Below are 24,117 nucleotides of genomic sequence, written 5' to 3'. Positions count from 1 at the left end.
CCCACTAGGAATAGGGTTCCCCTGGTCCTCACCTACCACCCCACCAGCCTCCGGGTCCAACATATTATTCTCCGTAACTTCCGCCACCTCCAATGGGATCCCACCACTAAGCACATCTTTCCCTTCCCCCCCCTCTGCTTTCCGCAGGGATTGCTCCCTACGTGACTCCCTAGTACATTCGTCCCCCCCATCCCTCCCCACTGATCTCCCTCCTGGCACTTATCCTTGTAAGCGGAACAAGTGCTACACATGCCCTTACACTTCCTCCCTCACCACCATTCAGGGCCCCAGACAGTCCTTCCAGGTGAGGCGACACTTCACCTGTGAGTCGGCTGGGGTGATATACTGCGTCCAGTGCTCCCGATGTGGCCTTCTATATATTGGCGAGACCCGACGCAGACTGGGAGACTGCTTTGCTGAACACCTACGCTGTGTCTACCAGAGAAAGCAGGATCTCCCAGTGGCCACACATTTTAATTCCACATCCCATTACCATTCTGACATGTCTATCCACGGCCTCCTCTACTGTAAAGATGAAGCCACACTCAGGTTGGAGGAACAACACCTTATATTCCATCTGGGTAGCCTCCAACCTGATGGCATGAACATTGACTTCTCTAACTTCCGCTAATGCCCCACCTCCCCCTCGTACCCCATCCGTTATTTATTTTTATACACACATTCTTTCTCTCACTCTCCCTTTTTCTCCCTCTGTCCCTCTGACTATACCCCTTGCCCATACTCTGTTTCCGCCCCCTCCCTTGTCTTTCTCCCCAGACCTCCTGTCCCATGATCCTCTCATATCCCCTTTGCCAATCACCAGTCCAGCTCTTGGCTCCATCCCTCCCCCTCCTGTCTTCTCCTATCATTTTGGATCTCCCCCTTCCCCTCCCACTTTCAATTCTCTTACTAACTCTTCCTTCAGTTAGTCCTGACGAAGGGTCTCGGCATGAAACGTCGACTGCACCTCTTCCTAGAGATGCTGCCTGACCTGCTGCGTTCACCAGCAACTTTGATATATGTTGCAGGAAATTATAAGCTGGTGGTGGGCCTGACATCAGTAGTGGATGTTGTCTTCATGAACCTCAACAAGGCATTTGACAAGGTCCTGCATGGGAGGTTGGTCAGGAAGGTTGAGTCGTGTGGTGTGCATGATGAGGTAAATTGGATTTGGGAGAAGCCAGAGAGTGGTAGCAGATGGCTGCCTCTCTGACTGGAGGCCTGTGACTAGTGGTGTGCTGCAGGGATTGGTACTAGGTCTGTTGTTGATTGTCATCTATATCATTGATCTGGGTTATAATGAGGTTAACTGGATCAGCAAATTTGATGACGCTAAGATAGAGGGTGTGGTGGACAGCGAGAAAGACTATCAAAGCCTGCATCGGGATGTGGAAAAATGGGCTGAAAAATAGCAGATGAAATTGGCTATTTATAGCACCCCACAAGTGCGAGGTGCTATACTTTGGTAGGACCAAATGGGTTAGCCTTACACAGTGAACAGTAGTGCACTGAGGCATGTTTGCTTTTATTAGTTGAAGCAATGAGTTCAGAAGTCAGGAAGTTATGTTGCAGCTATATAAAACTCTAGTTAGGCCTGCAGTTCTAGTCACTTTATTAGAGGAAGGATGTTGAGGCTGTGGAGAGGGTGCAGAAGAGATTTACCAGGTTATTGCCTGGTTTAGAGGGCATGTGCTGTCATGAGAGTTTGGACAACCTTGTGTTGTTTTGTCTGGAATGGCGGAAGCTGAGGGGAAATCTGATAGTGGTTTATAAGATTATGAGAGGCACAGATAGAATAGACCAGGGTTTCTCACCTGGGGTTCCGCGAGAGATTGTGATTTAAAAAAAAACATTTTTTGTTTAGAACTTCACGCAACGCGCTTGCGGTGATAGGCAGTGACTGAGCAACCCTGTTAGCAATCCAGTTAGAGGTCTCTTAGGCCAGTATGGCAGTGCACAGTTGGTCCGTGTTTATTTGGTCCATTCTCAGTTTTTGACATAAGATAGGGGAGGCTGTTGATAATTGATAAGCGCTGTCTTGCACGGAGGGGAGGATGGTAGGATGTTGAGGAGTGTAAAGTGTGTATTTCGAGCATTGAATGGACTGGCTCAACTTGGGCTGTGACATCAGCCTCTCCTCCCCAGTTACTGTCCCCAACTTCCCCTTGCGTGCCGCTGACTGACTTACGGGAGTGAACAAACTACCAGTGTAGTAGAAAATTGGATGGAAATTTTCATTCTAAAGACGGTCTAGTTTGGCGATTTTTGAAGAGTAGGCATGAGATGGAAGAGGAGGATTCTAGGTCTAGGCCTACGGACAATTCTAATAAGGTTAACAATGAAGAGTTACAATCTTCAGAGTCATTTCACTGTACTAATGCAACAACGGACACAAAAAGCCCGTCTTTATAATGAAAGCTACTTATCAGTGGGTTTTACATGGAGTGGTGATCCAAGTTGTCCAATTCCTTGGTGCCTCATCTGTGGCAAACAACTTACAAATGTAGCAATGGCTCCAGCAAAATTGAAAAGATTCATAACTACAGATCACAGCCATATGACACGTAGAAGTGCTGAGTATGTTAAATGACCATTGGAAGCTCAAAACAAATAGGTTAAAGCTTTTGAAAATAAAGTCAGAGTCAGTAAAAAGACTCAGGATGCAAGTTATTTAGTAGCTTTAAGACCAGTTAACTGGAGAATGTTTAAAAAAACTGAAAACCTGGACAAAGAGCACACCAATCTCCTGCTGCATACAGAAATCCAGTGGTTCATAAGAGGAAGAGTTCTCAACAGGATGTTTGAGCTGAAAGGTGAATTGCAAATGTACTTTTGAGAAAATGGTAGGCCAGGTTTTGGTGAGTGATTTGAAGATGAAGATTGTCTGCAGAAACTAGCCTACTTAACAGACATTTCTCATCATATGAACCAGTTGAACAAGTCTCTGCAAGGCCCTGGAAAATGTTTTGACTTCAAGTGACAAGAGTGAGGAAGGATATTGGAAAGTCTCAAGTCTTATTGAAAACTATTTGGAAGAACTGCAAAACAAAATTGAACAATATTTTTCCTCCCTTTCAACACAAGTGTGTGACTGGGTGAGGGACTCTTTCTCTGAATCTTCTGCTTAGCCTGAGAACTTGACTTTGAGAGAAGAGGAAGTTTGTTAGCTGCACTCTGATCATGCACTCAGGATGAGATTTGCTGACCTGCCCATGAACAAGTTCTGGATTTCTGTGAAAGGAGAATATCCTGCCATTCATAGGAAAGCAATGGTTATTTTGCTGCAGTTTTCAACTTCTTAAATGTGTGAGCAAATTTTTTCTTATTTAAGAGCAAGAATAGAAATTGTCTCATTTTAGCTGGTGAAATCCGTGTGTGCTTTTCTCAATTTCGACACAGAATTGAGAAATTTATTGTGTTTACCTTATGAGTTTTTAAAATTTATGAAAGGGTAAGAAAGAGATTAATTTCAAGAAATATAAGCTAAGCTTAACTATCTTTTTTTCAAGAAAGGTTGGCTAAAAATTCATTTTGTACTCAAAAGAACATTGACAATTCTAGATATAATAATTTTTATGCAGGGGTTCCATTGTATGTTATAACTCGTTGCCTGTTTCACGTGTAAAACAAGCTCACACTTCAATAAACTTCAAAAGAACAAGCTCAATTCTACTTCAAGTGACCACTTTATTAGGTACGCCTGCTTGTTAATGTAAATATCTAATTAGTCAATATTGTGACAGCAGCTCAGTACATAAAAACATGCAGACATGGTCAAGAGGTTCAGGTGTTGTTCAGATCAAACAATAGAATGAGGAAAAATGTGACTTTGTAGAATGATTGCTGGTGCCAGACAGGGTGGTTTGGGTATCTTAGAAACTGCTGATCTCCTGGGGTCTTCAAGCAGAACAGTCTATACAGTAGGGGTTCACAACCATTTTTTATCCCATGGGGCCAATACCATTCTCTGTATATTCTAGAGTGGAGGTTCCCAACCTGGGGTTCATGGGCCCCTTGCATAATGGTGCACTATTTATAGGATTTCAAGTTAGAAACAGATAACTCAAATGTTATCGACTGCTTAAACCTTTACTGAAATTAATAAAGTCATAGTGAACATTCACCTCACATCCACTTACTTTGTTCCTTTAGTGTGTGCAAAGGTCTGTTGATCCAGACTTTGATGATCAGTAGGCAGTTGGGAAGTACAAAACATAGACTCCTCCGAGTAGCAAAATTTCCCTTTCCTTCAGCACTAAATGCAGGTCTTCTTATCCTGACACTGTGCCTCCAGGGTCTTATGTTCTTCATTCTCTCCATATTTAATTTTGAATTGCTTGCAGTTGTCTTCATTCGACTTCATTCATTCGACCGTACATTTGCTGTGATTTACTTTTGCTGCATATCCAAAATAGTAAAAGCCATTTTATTAATCTGTTGCTCCTGAACTTGTATTTGTATGTTTCTTTGAAATAAAATTAATTTGCAGTTAGGGGAAAGAATTGCTAGATGTTTATTATGTAATTGCACAGTCCATGATACCTTGCTAATGACTGTTATTTTGTTTCAGGAAATGTGGTACTTGAGAAGCTGCAAGTCAAAGAAAATGCACTGGTAAGTATTTAATTAGGTGGTACAGACTTTGACTTAACTGTTTTTGTTTGAGGAATGCTTTCTTTTCCAGAGCATTCCCAGTTCTTGTTTGCTTCAGGTTTATGGTATTGAGTGGAAGGTCAGTGACTGTGCACATTGCCTGGTGTTCTTAATTGTTCAGAAGGGCTACTGAATGAGAGGTATTGATTGACTGATCGGCTAGCACCTTTTTCCCAGGGTGGCAATGGCTAATTCAAGAGGACATCATTTTAAGGTGATTGGAGAAAAATTTCGGAGGGAGACGTCAGAGGTAGGTTTTTTATATGCAAGTGTGTGGAACACACTACCAGGTGTAGTTGTAGAGGCAGGTATCATAGGGACATTTCAGAGACTTTTGGGTAGATGCATGGATGAAAGAAAAATGAAGGGCTACGTTGGAAACAAAAGTTTAGATTGTACTTGGAGTAAGTTAAAAGATCAGCACAACATTGTGGGCTGAAGGGCCTGTACTGTGCTGTACTATTCTATGATCTATGAATGTCTAAAATCAATATTGATGTATATATTTCTTGCATCATGAATTAATGCATATGTATCTGTGACAGTGAATATCAGAAAGATCAAAGCTGTTGTTGTACTCTTTGTTCCCCAGAAATTGATTACATTTCTCCTTTAGATGGTTGGCCAGATTTGACCCCAAGCTCAGCTTTAGGCAGTGTGTCTTGCCATTACTAACATCTTGTTTTTCGGTACTAAACATCGCTTGACTGCCTCTGTCACAGCTCATCTGCTCTGTAGCACATACTTTTGTCATAAAACAAACATGAGAAAATCCACAGATGCTGGAAATCCAAGCAATGCAGTCCTGATGAAGGGTCTTGGCCCAAAACGTCGAGTTTACTTTCTTTCATAGATGTTGTCTGGTTTGCTGAGTTCCTCCAGCATTTTATGTGTGATACTTTTGTTATGTGCATACTTAACCACAGCAATGCATTCCTGGCAGGCCTCTCTTGTTTTTCTCTCGATAAGCCTGAGGGCATCCAAGTTCTGTTCTCTTTGTCCTATCTCTGATTAAATCATATTATCTGTATTCACATTTCTGTTGGCTCTGGGTTAAGCAATGCCATGATTTTAAAATCCTCTTCATTGTTTGCAAATCTCTCCCATTCACAAGGACCTTGCTCATCTTTGAATTTTATAGCCGGGCTTTAGTTGACATTCAGTGTTCTGCTTAATACTTAATGACCTCTAAGTTTTTAATTATTTTAAAGTACTTCCTGAGCTCTGGGTCTTTGATTAAATTGTTGATGCTCAATCCCAATTTCTCGTGCGGCTTGGGGTGGATTTCAGGTGATATTACTCTTTTAAATTGCTTTGGGGCCTCTTTATTTATTCAAGATGGTCTATAAATGGAAGTTATCATATGAAGTCAGTTGTAACTGTGCTTACTCAAGATGCAAATAAAATTCATGATTTATAAGTATATAAGGCCAAGCATTCAGAGGACACACCACAATTAACAGTGCAGTGATGTCGCCTCCTTGCATGGTAACGAAACGCTTACAAGTAAATTGCCAAGATCGGAGTACAGTTTAACCCTACTAGTGTTGTTCCTTGCTTAGTAAAATAGTGAAAGTCTAGTGTTTGTGTATGTGTGTATACACGTGTTTTTGGTTTGATATGTTTTATCCTCAATTACTTTGATAACTGCCTGTGCAGTATACAAGGTAACTATGTTGTTGAGGGGTTTGATGATTTATTTTCCTTTGGTCAGTTGAATTATTCCTGTGTGATCTATGCAAAACATAATGGTGATTCCCATATATTCAAAGAAAATAAAAGTTTGGGTAGAAAAGTAAATTTATAAAATTTGGCTGTCTTTTCATGTGCAGTAGAGCAGGGGTCCCCAACATTTTTTGCACTGTGGACCGGTTTCATATTGACAATATTCTTGCGGACAGCCAACGGCAGCGGGGGGGCGGGGGGGTGGAATGGTTGCAAACGGATAAGAGTAGCAGTCAAATATGTTGTGTTTACCCCGAGAAAGGCTACAATGACTATGAAGCCTTGCGCGGGCACCAGTGCGCATGTGTGACTTGCGCATGCGTGCACGTGCCGATTTTTCTTCTGCAAATCGTCTTTGGCGATTCTGTTCGTGCGGGGGTGTTAATCACGACTGGAATATAGGTGATAAGTGGCTAATACACTCAATTTCGTTTCTAAAAGGGTTTATCTAACGAATTTAATATTAAACACACCGCATATTTTCCTCGCATGAATATAGCGATAAGACAATTATCAGGGGAGCTTGAAGTAAGTGTTGAACGAATTTCCAGTAGAAGTGGTAGAGGCAGGTTCGATATTATCATTTAAAGTTAAACTGGACAGCTATATGGACAGGAACGGAATTGAGGGTTATGGGCTGAGTGCAGGTTGGTGGGACGAGGTGAGAGTAGCGTTTGGCATGGACTAGAAGGGCAGAGATGGCCTGTTTCCATGCTGTAATTCTTATATGGTTATATAAGTCACTTATAAGTCAGTAGCATCATAACATTTTAAGTAACGTTTGGATATTAAACACACAGCGCAAATTTTTCTTGTATGAACATATAAAATCATTGCAACGCACCAATATCACTGAATCAGTGGGAGCCCTGGGCTGAATACTTGTTTTCCTGCAACAAGACAGTCTTATCGAGGGGTGATGGGAGACAGCGATACTCGAAGGGGGTTCCTTATATCCAGTCTATTCCGCAATTTAGTTTTCGTTCCATTCATTGCAGAGATATATTGGAAATGGAAGCAACGTTTTCAGTGCTTTCGTGGCTATCTCAGGATATTTAGCCTTGACTTTGATCCGGAATGCCGGCAGAGATGTTATGTCAAACATACTTTTCAGCCTGCCGTCATTTGCAAGCTCGAGAAGTTGATCTCCTTCCCGTGCTGACATGGATGACGCATGCGTAATGACCTCGCGTGCGTTCGAGCTCAACAGTGGGCGTGACAGGGAATGAGGAACGGTGCAGCTGACTCATATCGCCAAATCATATCGTTTCCTCGTGGCCCGGTACCGGTCCGCGGCCCGGTGTTTGGGGACCGCTGCAGTAGAGAGCAGGGCATAGTTTGAAGTTTGCAGCTATAGACAGTAACAATGGTAATTAGCAACTTGCATTTGATGTGTTGTCATTTCATACATGGTTAAGGCAATGTGAATTTCAGTACATTACACTGTGTGATATGCAATAATAATTTCTGTTAGTATACATATTTGATTGTAATGATCATAGCTGCAGGATAGTCAATCGATGTCAAATTGGGTTTTTCTTTTATCTTGCTATATATCAAAAATCATAGGAAAGATGTGACATTAAAAAGTGCAGAAGAGATTAACCCCGAATAGAGGGCTGTATTATGAGGAGAGATTAGATAGTCAGGGATTATTCTCGCTGGAGTTTAGGAGGCTGAGGGGTCAATTTAGAAAGGGTAAAGAAATCCCTCTCCCCACCATTGAGCATATCTACATGAACCGCTGTCGCAGGAAAGCAGCATCCATCAAGTGCCTCCGTTATCCAGTCCATGCTTGCTTTCTATCAGGAAGGAGGTACGTGAGCCTCACAATCAACACCACCAGGTTCAGTAACAGTTAATACCCCTCAACCATGAGAGTCCTGAACCAGAGGGGATAATTTCACTCAACTCCACCTCCCCCATCACTGAACTGTTCCCGCAACCTATGGACTTACTGTCAGGGACTCTTTATCTTATTGCTGATTTATTTATTTGTTATTTTTATTTTACTTTTTTATTTGCAGTTTGTTATCACTTGCACGTTGGTTGTTTGTCCTGTTGAGTGCGGTCTTTCATTGATTCTATTCTGTATCTTGTATTTACTGTGGATTGCACAGAAGAAAATGGACCTAAGTGTTGTAGATGGTGATTGTATATGTACTTGAGATTGTATTAATTTACTTTGAACTTTGAGGTTCACAAAATTATGAAGGACATATAGTTAGAATATTTTTCCCCAGAGCAGGGAATCTGGAACCAGATGACACAGGTTTAGGGTTAGTGTTGTAGCGTGGATGAAATCACCGGGGAGGCAGAGTCACTGGTAGATACAAAGCAGCTTCTTTATTTGACACAACAAGGTACAGCAGGCATCTATGGACAGAGACGCTTTCCGTAGAAAGGTCTGCTAGCTCAATGTGGGCTTGATATTTATATGCTAAACACAAAGGCAATTGCTACTGAAAAAGTTATAGACAACGCATAGACAATGCTTCCTATTGAAGCTACATTACAGAAGATCACACCATCCTTTCCTTCCGATGCCAACATGTCTGGGTTGGTATCCACAGCTTTTAGGAATGCAGTTAAATCCACAATACATTTATTTGGCATTTTACGTGCTAACATAGAAGACAATTAATATTTATAATGTATAGATAATACTGTCTTCGAAAGTACAGCATCTGGTCAAACTACGGCGCCAGAAGCATCTGGTATTCACATCTTTTTAGGAAGCGCATTGTTGTGGACTCAATCCACAGTACTTTGTCAAATAGTCAATAGAATTCTGGTAGCCAAAGTCATTTAAGTGTAAACAAATCATCTACCCAAGAAAACTCACTCTAACAGTTAGTAGGAAGAAATGTAAAGGAGCTATAAGAAGCAAGTTTTTTTTTTACATGAAATTGTGGTTATCTGGATCAAGCCACCTGAAGCAATGATGAAGCAGATATAATTACAATATTTAAAAGGCATTCTTGAATAGGAAATGCATAGAAGATTCAGGCCTAATTTGGCAAATGGGGTTTGTGTTGCTGATTATCACGGTCAGCTTGGATGAGTTGGCCGAAGAGTTTATTTCTGTGCTGTATCCCTCTTTTTGTGACTTTGAAAAAATATGCAGATTGCTTTTCTCTAAATAACTTGTTGGATAAATAATAGGGGATGTTGATACAGTCATGGTCTCTTAATACCAACTGGAAAACTAGAATCATAGAGTAGCAGCTCGGAAACATTCCCTTCGGCCCAACTTGTCTGTGTTGATCATGGTGCCCACCAAGCTTTTCCCATTTTCCTGTTATGGACAATATCATAGAACATACTGTAGAACACCACATAGCACAAGGCCTCTGGCCCACGATGTGGTGCTGACATTTTAACTTACTCTGAGATCAATTTAAACGTCCTACATGGTTCTCCATTTTTTTTTCTATCATTCATATGCCTATCTCAGAATTTCTTAATTGCATCTAATGTATCTGCCTCTACCACCACCCCCGGCTGGGCTTTCCATGCATTTAACAGTCTCTGTGTGAAGAACTTAACCTCTGACATCCTCCCTATACTTTTCTTCAATCACCATAAAATTATGCCCCTTGTTTTAGACATATCTGTCTGCCCTGGGAAAATTTCTTTGGCTCTTACCATCTTGTCTACCTCTGTCAAGTGACCTCTCATCCTCATTCACTCCAAAGAGAAAAGGCCGAGCTCACTCAGTCTCTCTTTATAAGATATGCCCTCCACTCCAGGCAACTTCCTGGTAAATCTCTACTGTACATCTGTCCTATAACAAGGTGACCAGGACTGAACACAATATTCCAAGTAGGTTTCCCCCGCCATCCGAAGGTAGAGCATTCCTATGAAATGGTTCGTAAGCCGGAATGTCGTAAAGTGAAGAAGCAATTACCATTTATTTATATGGGAAAAATTTGTGTGTTCGCAGACCCTAAAAATAACCTACCAAATCATGCCAAATAATACATAAAACCTAAAATAACAGTAACATATAGTAAGAGCAGGAATGATATGATAAATACACAGCCTATATAAAGTAGAAATACTTTTCCACAATGATTGCCACACTGTCCACTGTAGCGAAAATCTCGCGCAAGCGCTCTCGGCAGAAACATGGTACAAGCGCTCTGTCCAGTAACCTTTAAGCTATGAAGCTGCCAAATCATACCAAATAACACATAAAAATACACAGCCTATATAAAGTAGAAATAATGTATGTACAGTGTAGTATCACTTACCGGAATTGGGAAGACAGCGCCGAGCACACAGATGATGGTGTGTTAGGCTGAGTCGTTGGAGGTTGGGGTGGTGCAGTGGTCCCCAACCTCCAGGCCCCGGACCGATACCGATCCGCAAAACATGCAGGGGTGCACCGGTGGCCGGGACACACCCAACACATCTTTAAGAAAAAAGCCAAAATAAACAAACTAATTAATTAGGTGCCACCCGGCGTGTAAATATCGGCCCAGATCAGAAGCGACGCAGTCGACAATGGCCTCTGATCTGGGCCGACATTTATGTGACAGGCGGCACCTAATTAATTAGCTTGTTTATTTCGACTTTTTTTCTTAAAGATGTGCTGGGTGCGTCCCGGCTACCACTGCACCATTGTATGCTTTGCGACAATGTATCGGTCCGCGGCCCTGAGGTTGGGACCACTGGGGTGGTGGGATACTGAGGTGTCATCTCATCGTCATCCGTTTCCATCAGGGCAGGCAGATCATCTTCTTTGTCTGCCTGCTTCAATGTCGAAGGTCGAGGTTCATCGTCTGCTGTGGCTGATGTGGAAGGCTTGAAAAACGACAGTATGCTTGACTGCTTAGCCTCGCATATTTTGCTATCATACAGTTCTTTGTAAGCACTCAAACCATCCTGCAAATACGCCCTAAACCTACATACTTTTTCAAAATTAAAGTTGTACTTTTCTGTAATCATTGCAGCAAAAATCTCATGCATTTGCTTCACATTCAGTTCCTGGACGACTTCACTTTCGGTCCATTTGCTACAGCAGTCATTTTCGATTTTTATCCTTACCTCTTCCAATTGCATCAGCTCTTCATCTATCAGTTCTTGGTCATGGGATGCCAAAACCTCTTCAACATCATCTTCGTTAACTTCCACAAGCCAAACTTGCTTTGTCCTTACTTTGTTCACCACGATCGAAACGCTTAATTATGTCTAGTTTTACGCTAAGTGTAACACCCTTATGAGCTCTTTTAGGCTTTTCCGATACTTTAGAACTCATCTTGCAAATGGATGCTCAAAATAAATCAACATAAAGCACAGATGCTCACAGCCACGTGTTTAAGCAATGCCGGCTAAAATGCAGTTCCGGGGGAGGAGCTTGGCTGCTCGGGGCGTGTGCTGCCTTTTTTCGTAACAGTGAAAACACCTTCTGTTAGCGAAAACAGGTAACTAATGTAGGTCTTTTGTAACAGCGAGGTGTCGTAAAGCGAATGTTTGAAAAGTGGGGGACACCTATATGGTTTAATCAGGGTTTTACAGAGCTGCAATGTAACCTCGTGGCTCTTGAACTCAATCCCACTACTAATGAAGGCCAACAAACCATATGCCTTCTGAACAACTTTATCAACTTGGGTGGTAGCTTTGAGGATCTATAGATGTGGACCTGAGATCCCTCTGTTTCTCTACACTGCCAAGAATCCTGCCATTTACCGTGTATTCTATCTTCAAATTCGCCCTTCCAGAGTGAATCACTTTACACTTTTCTGTGTTGAACTCCATCTGCCACTTATCAGCTTAGCTCTGCATCCTTTCTATGTCCCATTGCAACCTACAACAACCCTCCACAACTCAACCAACCTTCATGTCATCTCTCTAAAGCCTTCCTGTTTATTTACATCTTTAAAAATAATCTGCTTTTCTTATGGGTTTTACATAATTTACCAAAATTAAGTATCATATAAATTAATAGGTGTTCAGAAAATATGCCTCGTATTTGAGAGAATTGAAAATTAATATGATAAACTTATGCTTGACAGAGTTAGATTCCGGTCATGAGGAACATTCATTTGCAGCCAAAAGTATTTAGTGTTAACACTGTTGATACCAGTTGTATTCTGTCTGGCTCAGGACTTTATGTGGTGGAGTGTATAAATACTAGATTATTATTTTTGATGTTGATGGGTGTCATCTGAAAAATTGCAAGTAGGATTTGGAGGATTTAGATTTATCTCACAGAACAACTCAGGTTTTTACTCCTTCCTGTGTGATAAGAAAATATTGGAGATACTCAGCAGGTCAAAAGAGCAGTTGGATTGATGGATTTTTTATGAATTTGATGGGCTGATTTTATTTCCCTTTTCGTAGATGCTGAATGACTTGCTGAACAATTGTAACAACTTTTGCTTTAGAGTACTATGGCAGGATGGCAGGAAAGCAGGCCATTTAGTCTACCACATCCATGCCAGCCAGTGGACAGTGTATCAGTCCCATCTTCCTGCACTTGACCCATGGCCTTCTAGTCTGGACAATTCAAATGCTTGTATAGATACCCCTTGAATGTTGTCAGCTGCTCTTCTTCCAACACTTTCTCCAACTGTTCACTTTAGGCAATCACCACGCACTGGGGAAGGAAAGACCCCCTGTAAATCTCTTGCCCCTTACCTTAAATCTATGTTCTTTGATGTTATCTTCTCTAGTTTGGGAGAAGCTTCCTGCAGTCCACCCAAGAAAATAGAACCAGCTTAGGGAGACACTTGGACTGGCATGGGTGGATTAGGCTCGAGAGTATGCTTCTGCACTGTATTACGCATACAATGCTCCTGTTGAAAGTAAGGCCCTTTAGGGACAACAGGAGCACTCTATGCGTAGTAGGTAGTGAATTATTGGAACTGGGAGAGGGGGAGAGAAAGGAAATTAGATGATAGGGTGAAGTGGTGTGCTGGATGGGTGGTACAGGAAAGGAAACAAAGTTAGGAGGACCAGAGGTAGATCAGGAAGTGGGGGTGGTGTGGTGTGAAAGCAGAAGAAAACATACCAGAAGTGAGGGTTAAATAAAAATGGAAAATTCTGCGTGAGTACCATTGGGTTTTAGACTATCCAGGTGGAATATAAAATGTTCCCTGGTTTTCATTGGGCCTCACCCTAGCAGTGGAAAAGGCTGAGGATGGGTAGGTCTGTCTGGGAATTGGAAGAGGAATTGAATAGCAAGCTGTTGGCAGTTCAGGATGACCATTGTGGTGCTCTTGTTTGTGCTTCATCAACTGATGTAGAGGAGGCTACATCAGGAGCACCAGATGATGCAGGCAAGATTGGAGAAGGTGCATGTGATTCTTCTCCTCACCTGGAAAGGCCTTTTAGGTCCCTGGATGGCAGTGAGGGAAGAGGTGTAATAGCAAGTGTTACACCTCTTGTGTTTGCAGGGGAAAGTTCCACGGTTCAGGATATGTGGGGAGGGATGAGTGGACCAGCGAGTCATGGACAGAGTGGTCCCTGCGGAAAGTATAAATGGGTAGGGAGGAGATGATGTGCTCAGGGGTGAGATATAATAATAGATGATAAGAAGCTGATAATATTTGCCTTCCCACTAACCCTAATCCTTATCTTGACGGCAACTCCCAATCCGCTGGTCTTCAGTTCTGTGAAGACAAAGGAGAGTCAGTGGATGTTGCTTACTTAGATTTTCAGAAGGCCTTAGTCAAGACGCCACAGACTGTTAAAGGCTCCTAAACAAGGAAAGATGCTGGCATGGACAGAAGATTGGCTAACTGAGAGGAGCCAAAGAATGGGAATAAAGGGGCCTTTTCTGGTTGCCTAGTAGTGACACATGTTGTGTAGGGATCGGTGTTGGATCCGCTACTTTTCACATTATATGTTGATAATCTAGGTGTTTGAATTGAGCACTTTGTGGCTAAGATTGTGGATGATACAAAGTTAGGTGGAAGGGCATGTAATGCTGAGGAATTAAGGCGTCTGAGAAGGACTTGGGCAGTTGAGAATAGGTAAAGAAGTGGCAGATAGAATACAGTGTAGGAAATCTAGGTCATGCATTTTGGTAGAAGAAATAAAGCCATAGACTATTTTCTAAACAAGGAGGGAATTCAGAAATTGGAAGTGCAAAGAGATTTGTGAATCCTAGTGCAGAATTGCCTAAAGTTTAACTTGCAGGTTGAATCGGTAGTAAGGAAGACAAATGCAATGTTAGGATTCATTTTGAGGGGACTAGAAAATGAGTGCGACAGTGGTGTAGTGGTTAGCATTAGATCTTGAGGCGTCAGAGTTCAATTCTGACGTCTTCTGTAAGAAGTTTGTACGTTCATCCAGTGAGCATGTGCGTTTCTTCCAGATGCTCCAGTTTCCTCCCACCGTCTAAAGACACATTGGTTTTGTGGTTAATTAGCCATTGTAAATTATCCTGTAATTACACTAAGGTTAAATAGGTGGGTTACTAGGCATCATGGCTCGTAGAGCCAGAAGGGCCTGTTATGCACTGTTCTGTAATAAAAATAAATAAATAAAAGCAAGAATGCAATGCTGAGGCTTCAAAGGTATTGGTCAGACTATATTTGGAGCATTATGAAAGGTTTGGATTCCATATCGAAGAACGGATGTGCTGGCATTGGAGAGGATCCAGGGGGGCTTTATGAGAATGATCAGTGGAATAAAAGGGTTAATGTTTGAGGAATGTTTGATGGTTCTGGGTTTGTACTTGCTGGGGTTTAGCAGAATGAGAGGTGATCTCATTGAAACCTATCGAATAGTGGAAGATCAGAATAGAAAAGATGTTTCCAATAGTAGGAGAAACTAGGACCAGAGGGCACAGCCTCAGAATAGGTGGATGTCCCTTTTGGACAGAAATGAGGAGGAATTTCTTTAGCCAGAGTGTGGTGAATCTGGAATTCATTGCCGTAGACAGCTGTGGAGGTCAAGTCATTGGGTATGTTAAAGCAGAGGTTGATAGGTTCTTGATGAGTATGCATGTCAAAAGTTAGAGGGAGGAGGCAGGAGAATGTGGTTGAGAGGAAAAATAAATCAGCCACAATAGAATGCTGGAGCAGACTCTATGGCCTGAATGGCCTAATGCTGCTCTTACAGATTATGTTCTTATGGATTACATCAATGTGTTAGGCCCAAGATAGATCCACAAAGATGTTGATGCTCACAAATCTGAAGTTGCTGACCCTCAATGAGGACTAGTGTGTGTTCCCCTAACTTTCCCTTCCTGAAGTCCACAGGCAGTTCCTTAGTCTTTCTGAAGCTGAGTGCAAGGTTGTTGTTACAACACCAGTCAACCAGCCACTCTATTTCACTCCTGTGTGCCTCCTCATTGCCATCTGAAACTTTGCCAAGAGTAGTGGTGTCATGGGTGAATTTATAGATGGTGTTTGAGCTGTGCTTTGCCACACAGTTGTGAGTGTAGAGAGAGTAGAGCAGTACCCCATGCACATGTCCTTGAGGTGCCTTGTGATTCATTCATATGTTTAGCTCCTGTCTGTGTACACCTCACTCTTTTCATATCTCATCAACACTTATTATAATGTAGAACATAGAACAGAAATAGAGCCTTTGGCCCACAAGGTTGCCAAACTAATTAAACTAATATTTAAACGCCTAACTAAACGAGTCACTTCTGCCTACACAAGGTCCATATCCACCATTTTCTGCATATTCTTAAACCATTTGAAGAGCCTCTGAAATGCCTCTATCAATTTGCTTCCACCACCACTCCAGCAGTGCATTTTAGGTAACCATTACTCTCTGTTTAACAAAAAACTTGCCCTCTTTCACCTTAAGTACATGCTAGGCTAGTATTAGGCATTTCAACCCGGGGACAAAGATATGATTTGTCTACTCTATTTATGCCTCTTGTAAACTTACTAACTTCTCTCAGGTGTCCCATCAGCCTCTGCTGCTCCAGAGAAAACAACCTAAGTTTGTCCAGCCTCTCCTGACTGTACGTGTCCTGTACTTCGGGGAGCATCTTCTCCAAAACCTCCAAATTGTTCCAATAATGGGGTAACAAGAAATCAATATTCCAGATGCAGCTGAACCAGAGTTTTTATAAATCTGCAGCATAACTTCCCGACTTTTCAAGTCAATGCATCATCTAATAAAGGCAAGCATGTCTTGCGTCTTTACCCTATCAACTTGTGCTGCCACTTATGGAGAGATACAGATTTAGACAGCAAGATCCGTAATTTTGTTCTGAATTGTTGTCTTTCTGGCCTCATCTGCTGACAGTGATGTGCAAGGATTTAACATGAAATCAATGTAATTTCACTGATTTGTCATGTCATATAGTCAGAATATAATGTAGGGAAGTGTATAGCCATACACTTCCGTAGAAGGAATAAAGGCATACACTATTTTCTAAACTGGGAGAAAATTCAACAATCAGAGGTGCAAAGAACTTGGGAGTCCTTCTGCAGGATTCTTTAAAGATTAGTCAGTGGTAAGGAAGGCAAATGCAATGTTAGCATTCATTTCAGGAGACTAGAGTGTAAAGTCAAGGATATTATCCTGAAGCTTTAATAAGGCACTGACGAGACCTTACTTGCAGTGTTGTGAGCAGCCTTGGACCCCTTATTTAAGAAAAGATGTGCTGGCATTGGAAAAGGTCCGGAGGAGTTTTTCAAGAATAATTCTGGGAATGAAAGGGTTAACATACGAGGAGCATTTGATGGCTCTCCACCTGTACTCACTGGAGTTTAGAAGAATGAAAACTATTGAATATTGAAATATTTGGATAGAGTGGATGTAGGGAGGATGTTTACTATAGTGGATGAGTCTAGGACCAGAGGGCACAGCCTCAAAATAGAGGAACATTTGGAACAGAGATGAAGAGGAATTTCTTTAAAAGTAAGCCAAGATATTAGACCTGTGAGCCTGACATCAGTTGTGGGAAAGTTATTGGAGGGTATTATAAGGGACTAGATATGAGTATTTGGTTAGACATGGACTGATTAGGGATAGTCAGCATGGCTTTGTGTGTAGTAGATTGCCTAACCAATCCTATAGAGTTACCAGGAAGTTACCAGGAAAATTGATGAAGGCAAGGCAGTGGATGTTACTTACATGGACTTTAGCAAGACATTTGACAAGGTCCCGCATGGGAGGTTGGTCAGGAAGGTTCATTTGTTTGGCACTTAAGGTGATGTAGTAAATTAGATTAGAGATTGACTTTGTGGGAGAAGCCAAAGAGTGGTAGCAGATGGCTGCCTGTCTAACTGGAGGCCTGTGACTAATGGAGTGCTGCAGGGATTGGTGCTGGGTCCTTTGTTGTTTGTTGTCCATTTCAGTGATCTGGATAATAATGTGGTCAACTGGACCAGCAAATTTGCAGATGACACCAAGATCGGGGGTGTAGTGGACACTGAGGAAGGCTGTCATGGCTTGCAGAGGGATCTGCATCAGCTGGAAAAACGAGATGAAAAGTGGCAGATGGAATTTAATGCAGACAATTGCGAGGCATTACACTTCAGTAGAACTGACCAGAGTAGGTCTTGTACAGTGAAAGGTAGGGCAGCGAGGACTGTGGTAGATTAAAAGGATCTGGAAATTCATAGAAAGTAGCAGCACAGGTAGATAAGGTCGTAAAGAAAGCTTTTGGCACATTGGACTTCATAAATCAGTGTGTTGAGTGCAGGAGATGGGATATTATGTTGAAGTTGTATAAGACATTGGTGGGGCCTAACTTGGAGTATTGTGCGCAGTTTTAGTCACTTACCTACAGGAAAGATGTAAATAAGGTTGAAAGAATACAAGAAAATTTACAAGGATGTTGCTGGGTCTGGAGGACCTGAGTTATAAGGAAAGATTGAGTAGGTTAGGACATTAATCCTTGGAACATAGAAGATTGAGGGGAGATTTGATCGAGGTATACAAAATTATGAGGGGTATAGATAGGGTAAATGCAAGCAGACTTTTTCCATTGAATTTGGTTGGGACTACAACTTGAGGTCATGGTTAAGGGTGAAAGGTGAAAAGTTTAAGTGGAGTATAAGGAGAAACTTCTTTACTCAGGGTTGTGAGAGCATGGAACGAGCTGCAAGCACAAGTGATGCATGTAAGCTCGATTTCAACATTTAAGGGAAGTTTGGATAGCTACATGGATGGTAGGAGTATGGAGGGCTATGGTCCCAGTGCTGGTTAATGGGAGGAGGCAGTTTAAATGGTTTGGCATGGAGTAGAGGGGCTGAAGGGCCTGTTTCTGTGCTGTATTTTTTCTGTGACTCTATAACTATAAATCAGCCATGATGGAATGGCAGAGCAGACTCAAGGACTGAATAGCCTAATTCTACTCCCGTATCTTATGGTCTTATTGGAAATAATTTATTTGAAGATTGACAAATTGGTCAAAGAAGAGTTCTGAGAAAGATGGCATGATTTCAGGAATGAATTCCAGGGCTTAATTGGTGAAGAGCCAGTGAGGTAGATAAAGGAGCAAAGACCCTGAAAGTGTAGGGTTATGATTAACCATGCAGATTCCTAATATAAACGTGATGAATATATGGAAGTAAATAAATTAATGAACAGTCTGGATAGAGAGAATAGAGCGACGCTGCCTTTGGTGGAGGGTTAAAGGGCTGGAGGTCATGGGTATAAAACGAAGGGGAAGAGAATTAATAGTCACTGAGAATAAGTTTTTGAACATATTCATTGGAATCTGGAATGCATATCCTGCAGATATGGTAGAGGCTGGTTCTATTGTGGCTTTCAAGAGGGAACTGATAATTGGTTTAATATAGTCACATGTACTGAGATATAGTGAAAAACTTCTGTTTTATATGCCAGCAATACAGATCGTTTCATCGAAAGTGCAGTAGTTTCATTTAATATCAGAGAAATGTATACAATTCTTTTTCTTCACAGACATCCACGAAAACTGAAGAGTGCCCCAAAGAATGAATGACAGTAAAAATGTTAGAACTTCAAAACCCTCCCACTCCCCTTTGCACGCACAAGCAGCAACAAAGCAATGCCTCTCCCTCACCCCCACCCACTTCAGCAAAAAAGTGTCAGCAACCTCCACCCACAAAGCATGCAATAGCAAAGCCCCTTTATAGGCCATGATCAGCAGTACAACACAGACTAATTGCTCACCTGACAATTTGACATGTCACAGGTTCTCACTCCCCCTAAAGGGGAGAAAAAAGGTGACCCCTTTCCCAGTGAGATGGGAGACATAACAAAGCAACTTGCTGATTTACAATTCTAAAAGTCTGTCATGCTGCTTTTTTTTCTGAGTTCTGAGACTCAAAAATAGGCAACTCAACGCTCACCTACCAAACAAGAGAGAGAGAGAGGACAGCAACAGCTGATCCATTGCTTCTGTTGTTCTGTTCTCTCCTGCGGCACTTCAGTCAGCAGTACCATCTTAGAATCAGTTCATCTACAGGACCACAAAACCTTGGAACCCCAAAGACACGCTCGTCTTCTAGGCTGTGAAAAGCAGTATTGAAAATTGGCTGGTCATGAACCCCCGAGAGTGGGCCCCACCACCGCAAAGAACTGAAGTCTGAGTCTAACTCCAGGTCAGGGTCTTCAATAGAACCCCATCCACCCTGAAAGGGAAAAGGAGAGATATCAAAGGTAGAAAATCAGCTGTTTTCATGGATAAATGAGAAGAAGTTGCAATTTAGCACCATTTTGATTCTGGCTCTGCCTCTGAGTCATAATAGTACATTGAGGTTGTACAAGGGAAAAGCAATTGTACAAAGTAGAAGGTAGTGTTACAGTTACAAAGTGCAATGGAGGCCGGCAATAAGGCGCAAAGTCATAACAAGGTGGATTGTGAGTACAGGTGTCCATCTTAATGTACTGGAGAACCATTCAATAGTCTTATAATAGCACAATAGTTGTCCTTGAGCTTGGTGGTACATGAATTTAGGCTTTTATATCTTTTGTGGAATGAGAGAGGAAGCATTTTTCCTAAGGCATTGGGAACTCTTCATGGAAGGAGGCTGGTTTCTGCGATGTGCTGAACTGTGTCTGTAACTTGCTGTAGTTCTTACAGTCTTGGGTAGAGCAGCTGCCATACCAAGCACTGATGCTTTTGGATAGGATGTTTTCTAATGTGCATTTATAAAAATTGATGAGGGTCAACAGGGACATGCTGAAATTTCCTTAGCCTCCAGAGGAAGTAGAAATATTAGTGTACTTCCTTGGCCATGGTAACAATGTGGCTGGACCAACTTGTGGGTTATATTTACACCTTGGAACTTGAAGCTCTCAACCAGCTCCACTCTAGCTTCATTGACATTGAAGTTATTGACCAGCTGTTTTGTTTTGTTGGCACTGAGGGAAGGCTAGCTGTTATGACGCCATATCACTCATCTCTCTTGTCTTCTTTCCATATCACTCATCTCTCTTGTCTTCTTTCTGTACTCTGACTCATCATTATTTGGGATTTGACCCAAGATATGTCATCTGTAAACTTGTAAATGGAATTATAACAGAATATGGCCTCCCGGTTGTGTGTATGTAGGGTGTTGAGGGCACAGCCTTGTTCAGCGCCATTGTTGAGGATAATCATGGTATTATTGCCTATTCTTAAAAATTGCAGTCCATGGGTCAGAAAGACAAGGATCTGGTTGGTTCTGGTTCAGTGACTCAGTGAGAGAGTTTATGATTAAGATTAAGATTAATTAAGATTGTGAGTTGGTGTAATGACACTTGGCTGGGAGGGTGAGGGTTATGTACTTCCTGAAATATTCTTTTGGTCTCTGTTAAGGCAGTTTCATGTATTAATATTTCTGTTGATGTGTGAATTTGTCAAAGTATTGTGTATTCACCAGAACTAATGTTTTATTCCCTCATTTTTTCTTCCCAAACAGAATGATTTTGATGTACCTTTCAAAATCAAGGTTGGACAAATAGGTATGTAATGGTGCAGTTCAGTTGTACAATTTTGCTTTCTTCCAACCATGACTTTTTGAGTTAGGAATATTGATAGCATGACCAGTATCTTGTGTAATAAAGTTGGAGTTCAAAAGGTAAGTGGTTAATCCCAGTATTTGCTGTTCTGGTAGATATTTGATCTAATGTTAATACAAAATATAATTCTCTATATTGTCAATGAAATTAATTTCAAATTGTTTTATTGGACTAGAATGGCATTGCATCTTGTGCTTTTGATGTAACATTGCATGATATTAGAGAAAAGGAGATACAGATACATGAGATCAACAGTGACCCTGTAGCTTGGATTCAGAACAGGCATGCCCACAGAAGACAAAGAGCAGGGGTGGAAGGGTGTTATTCTAGCTGGAGGTCTGCAATCAGTGGTGTTCTGAAAGTATTGGTGCTGGGACCTCTGTACTTTGTGATGCATTAAAATAACTCAGATGAAAATATAAATGGATGTGTTATAAATTTGCAAATGACACAAAGATTGGTAAAGTTGTTAACAGTGGTTCCCAACCTAGGTTCCACAGACCTCTTGGTTAATGGTAGGGGTCTATGGCATAAAAAAGATTGGGGATTTCTGGTGTAGAGGGCTGTCAAAGAATGCAACAGAATGTAGATCAGTTGAAGGTACTGGTGGAGAAATGAAGTGCAGAAGGATCTTGGGTTCAAGTAAGTGTTACCTCTGGATACACTGAATGAATTCTGCCCTTTCTAATCACTTCACAATACAGCTGTCTCAATCAATATTAAAGAAGTTGAATCACCTTCTGTTACAACTCTATTATTCCAACACCTGTCTGCAATAGAAATAGATACAGCGTAATAGAGATTCTTCAGCCCACTGATTCAATGATGATCGTTAACCACCATTTACATCTAATCCTGAACTAGTACCGTTATCCATTATATTCTGCCCAGATCTCCAAAACCTTTCCCAGATTAAAGCAGCACTTGCTCGGGGCAGTGTACACCAGCCAATTAACCTACCAATCTGTATGTCTTTGGGAGATGGGTGGAAATTGGAGCACCTGAGTGAAACCATGGAGAACGTGCAAACTCTACACTGACGGATGTCAGGATTAAACTTGGGTCTCTGGTATTGTAAGCAACTGCTCTACCAGCTGCTCCACCATCCCTTCCCTCATTATCTTCTTAAGCAGTCTTTCAGTAAAGAAGATAACTTGTTTCCACTCTACTTATGAGTTCTGAGCAACAAAAATCTGCTAGAGCAACTCAGCATGTCAAGCAACACCTGTAGGGAAGAAAATGTTGTCAATGTTTCAGGTTGAAACCCTACATCATGTGGTTTCTGAGATTTCTGATGAAGCCAGTGTGGGATCCACAAACTCCACCTCCTTTTGGGGCAGGAGATTTTGGTGGTATGGGTGGGTGGATAGTTTATGAGATGCTGGTGTGTTATCTCTCTTTGAACTTAGTTTTCAGGTGTTCCCAGAGATACTAGAGCTGCTCGGAAAGTTCCAAAATGGTCCTTTACTTTGAGTGGTGACGGGTGCGGCAATATTCCAATTTTTTAAAGGAGACTTTTTAAGCCTGTTCCTCTGAAAATATATTCCAATGGTGGTGCAACATTATAGTACTTCTAATATATCTCTTTTCTTAATTCCATGTTGATGTTCTTGATCATTTGATTTTCTGTTCTCTCTGCTACTCTTTGGCAGGACTGAACAGTTTGGCCGGAAACGTCGACTGTACTTTTTTCCATTGATGCTGCCTGGCCTGCTGAGTTCCTTTAGCATTTTGTGGGTGTTGCTCAGATTTCCAGCAACTGCAGATTTTCTCTTGTTTGTGACCTCATCAACCACGACTGTTTTTCCTTTCTTTACGTGTAACTGGTTAAATAAATCTTGGTTAGTGATGTAAGTGAATTGAGAAATGGCATATGGCATTCAACTTGGACAAATGCAAAATATTGCACCTGGGGAAGTCAAACTAGGGCAAGACCCCCACAGTAAGTAGCAGGATCCAGTGGAGTATTGCAGAGCCTAGAGATCAGGGATCAGAGGTGTATAGCTCCCTGAAATTGGCCTCTTGGGCAGACAGGGTATCCCTACATATTTGTTCTTCTAATTCTCATTGACTTTTGGAAAGCCTATAGTATAATCCCATTGAACTGATTACCCCCTTATTCCTAAACTCTACCCAAATAGCTTCACTGAACCTTTCCCCAGGAATATCGTCTATAAGTAGTGCATGATGTCTTCCTTAATTAATAGTGCAGTCTCCCCTCCTTTCTTACCTCTAACTCTATCATGCCTATTGCATATGTACCCTGCAACATTGAGCTGCCAGTCATGCTCATCCCTCAACTAGATGTCAGATGTATCTGTATTACAGTGGAATAAATGGAATTGTAGAGGCATAACAGAGGAGCTGGCCAAAGTTGATTGAAAGGGGACACTAGCAGGGATGATGGCAGAACAGCAATGGTTGGAGTTTATGGGAGAATTTGGAAGGTGCAGGATCGATACATTCCAAAGAAGCAGGAATATTCTAAAGGGAGAATGACATAACGGTGGCTGATGAGGAGGCAAAACGAGCATAAAAGCAGAAAAGAGGGCATATAATAGAGCAAAGATTAGTGGGAAGTTAGGGGGAAGCTTTTAGAAGCCAACAGAAGGCACCTAAAAAAGCCATAAGAGGGGAAAAGATGAAATATGAAGGGAAGCTAGTCAATTATATCAAAGAGGATACCAAAGATATTTCAGTTATATAATGAATATAAGCAAGGTGAGAGTAGATATTGGACCACTGGAAAATGATGTTGGAGAGGTAGTAATGGAAATTACAAGGAAGCGGACGAACTAACGAGTATTTTGCATCCATCTTCAC

At 41.6% G+C, this 24,117-nt stretch overlaps 1 protein-coding gene across 2 annotated transcripts in view; it reads left to right on the top strand.

Annotated features, from left to right (window-relative positions):
- Positions 1-24,117, top strand: part of vps13c (vacuolar protein sorting 13 homolog C) — a 387,651-nt gene that overhangs the window by 4,953 nt on the left and 358,581 nt on the right. For both annotated transcript variants that reach the window (XM_063070973.1, XM_063070975.1), the window contains exons 2-3: positions 4,571-4,614; positions 21,195-21,237. In XM_063070973.1, coding sequence (XP_062927043.1) covers positions 4,571-4,614; positions 21,195-21,237 — 87 coding nt within the window. The remainder of the gene's footprint in view (positions 1-4,570; positions 4,615-21,194; positions 21,238-24,117) is intronic.

The sequence above is a fragment of the Mobula hypostoma genome, chromosome 18 (genome assembly GCF_963921235.1).
Source record: "Mobula hypostoma chromosome 18, sMobHyp1.1, whole genome shotgun sequence".
Classification (NCBI taxonomy): Eukaryota; Metazoa; Chordata; class Chondrichthyes; order Myliobatiformes; family Myliobatidae; genus Mobula; species Mobula hypostoma.
This window is presented reverse-complemented; position numbering and strand designations above follow the sequence as displayed.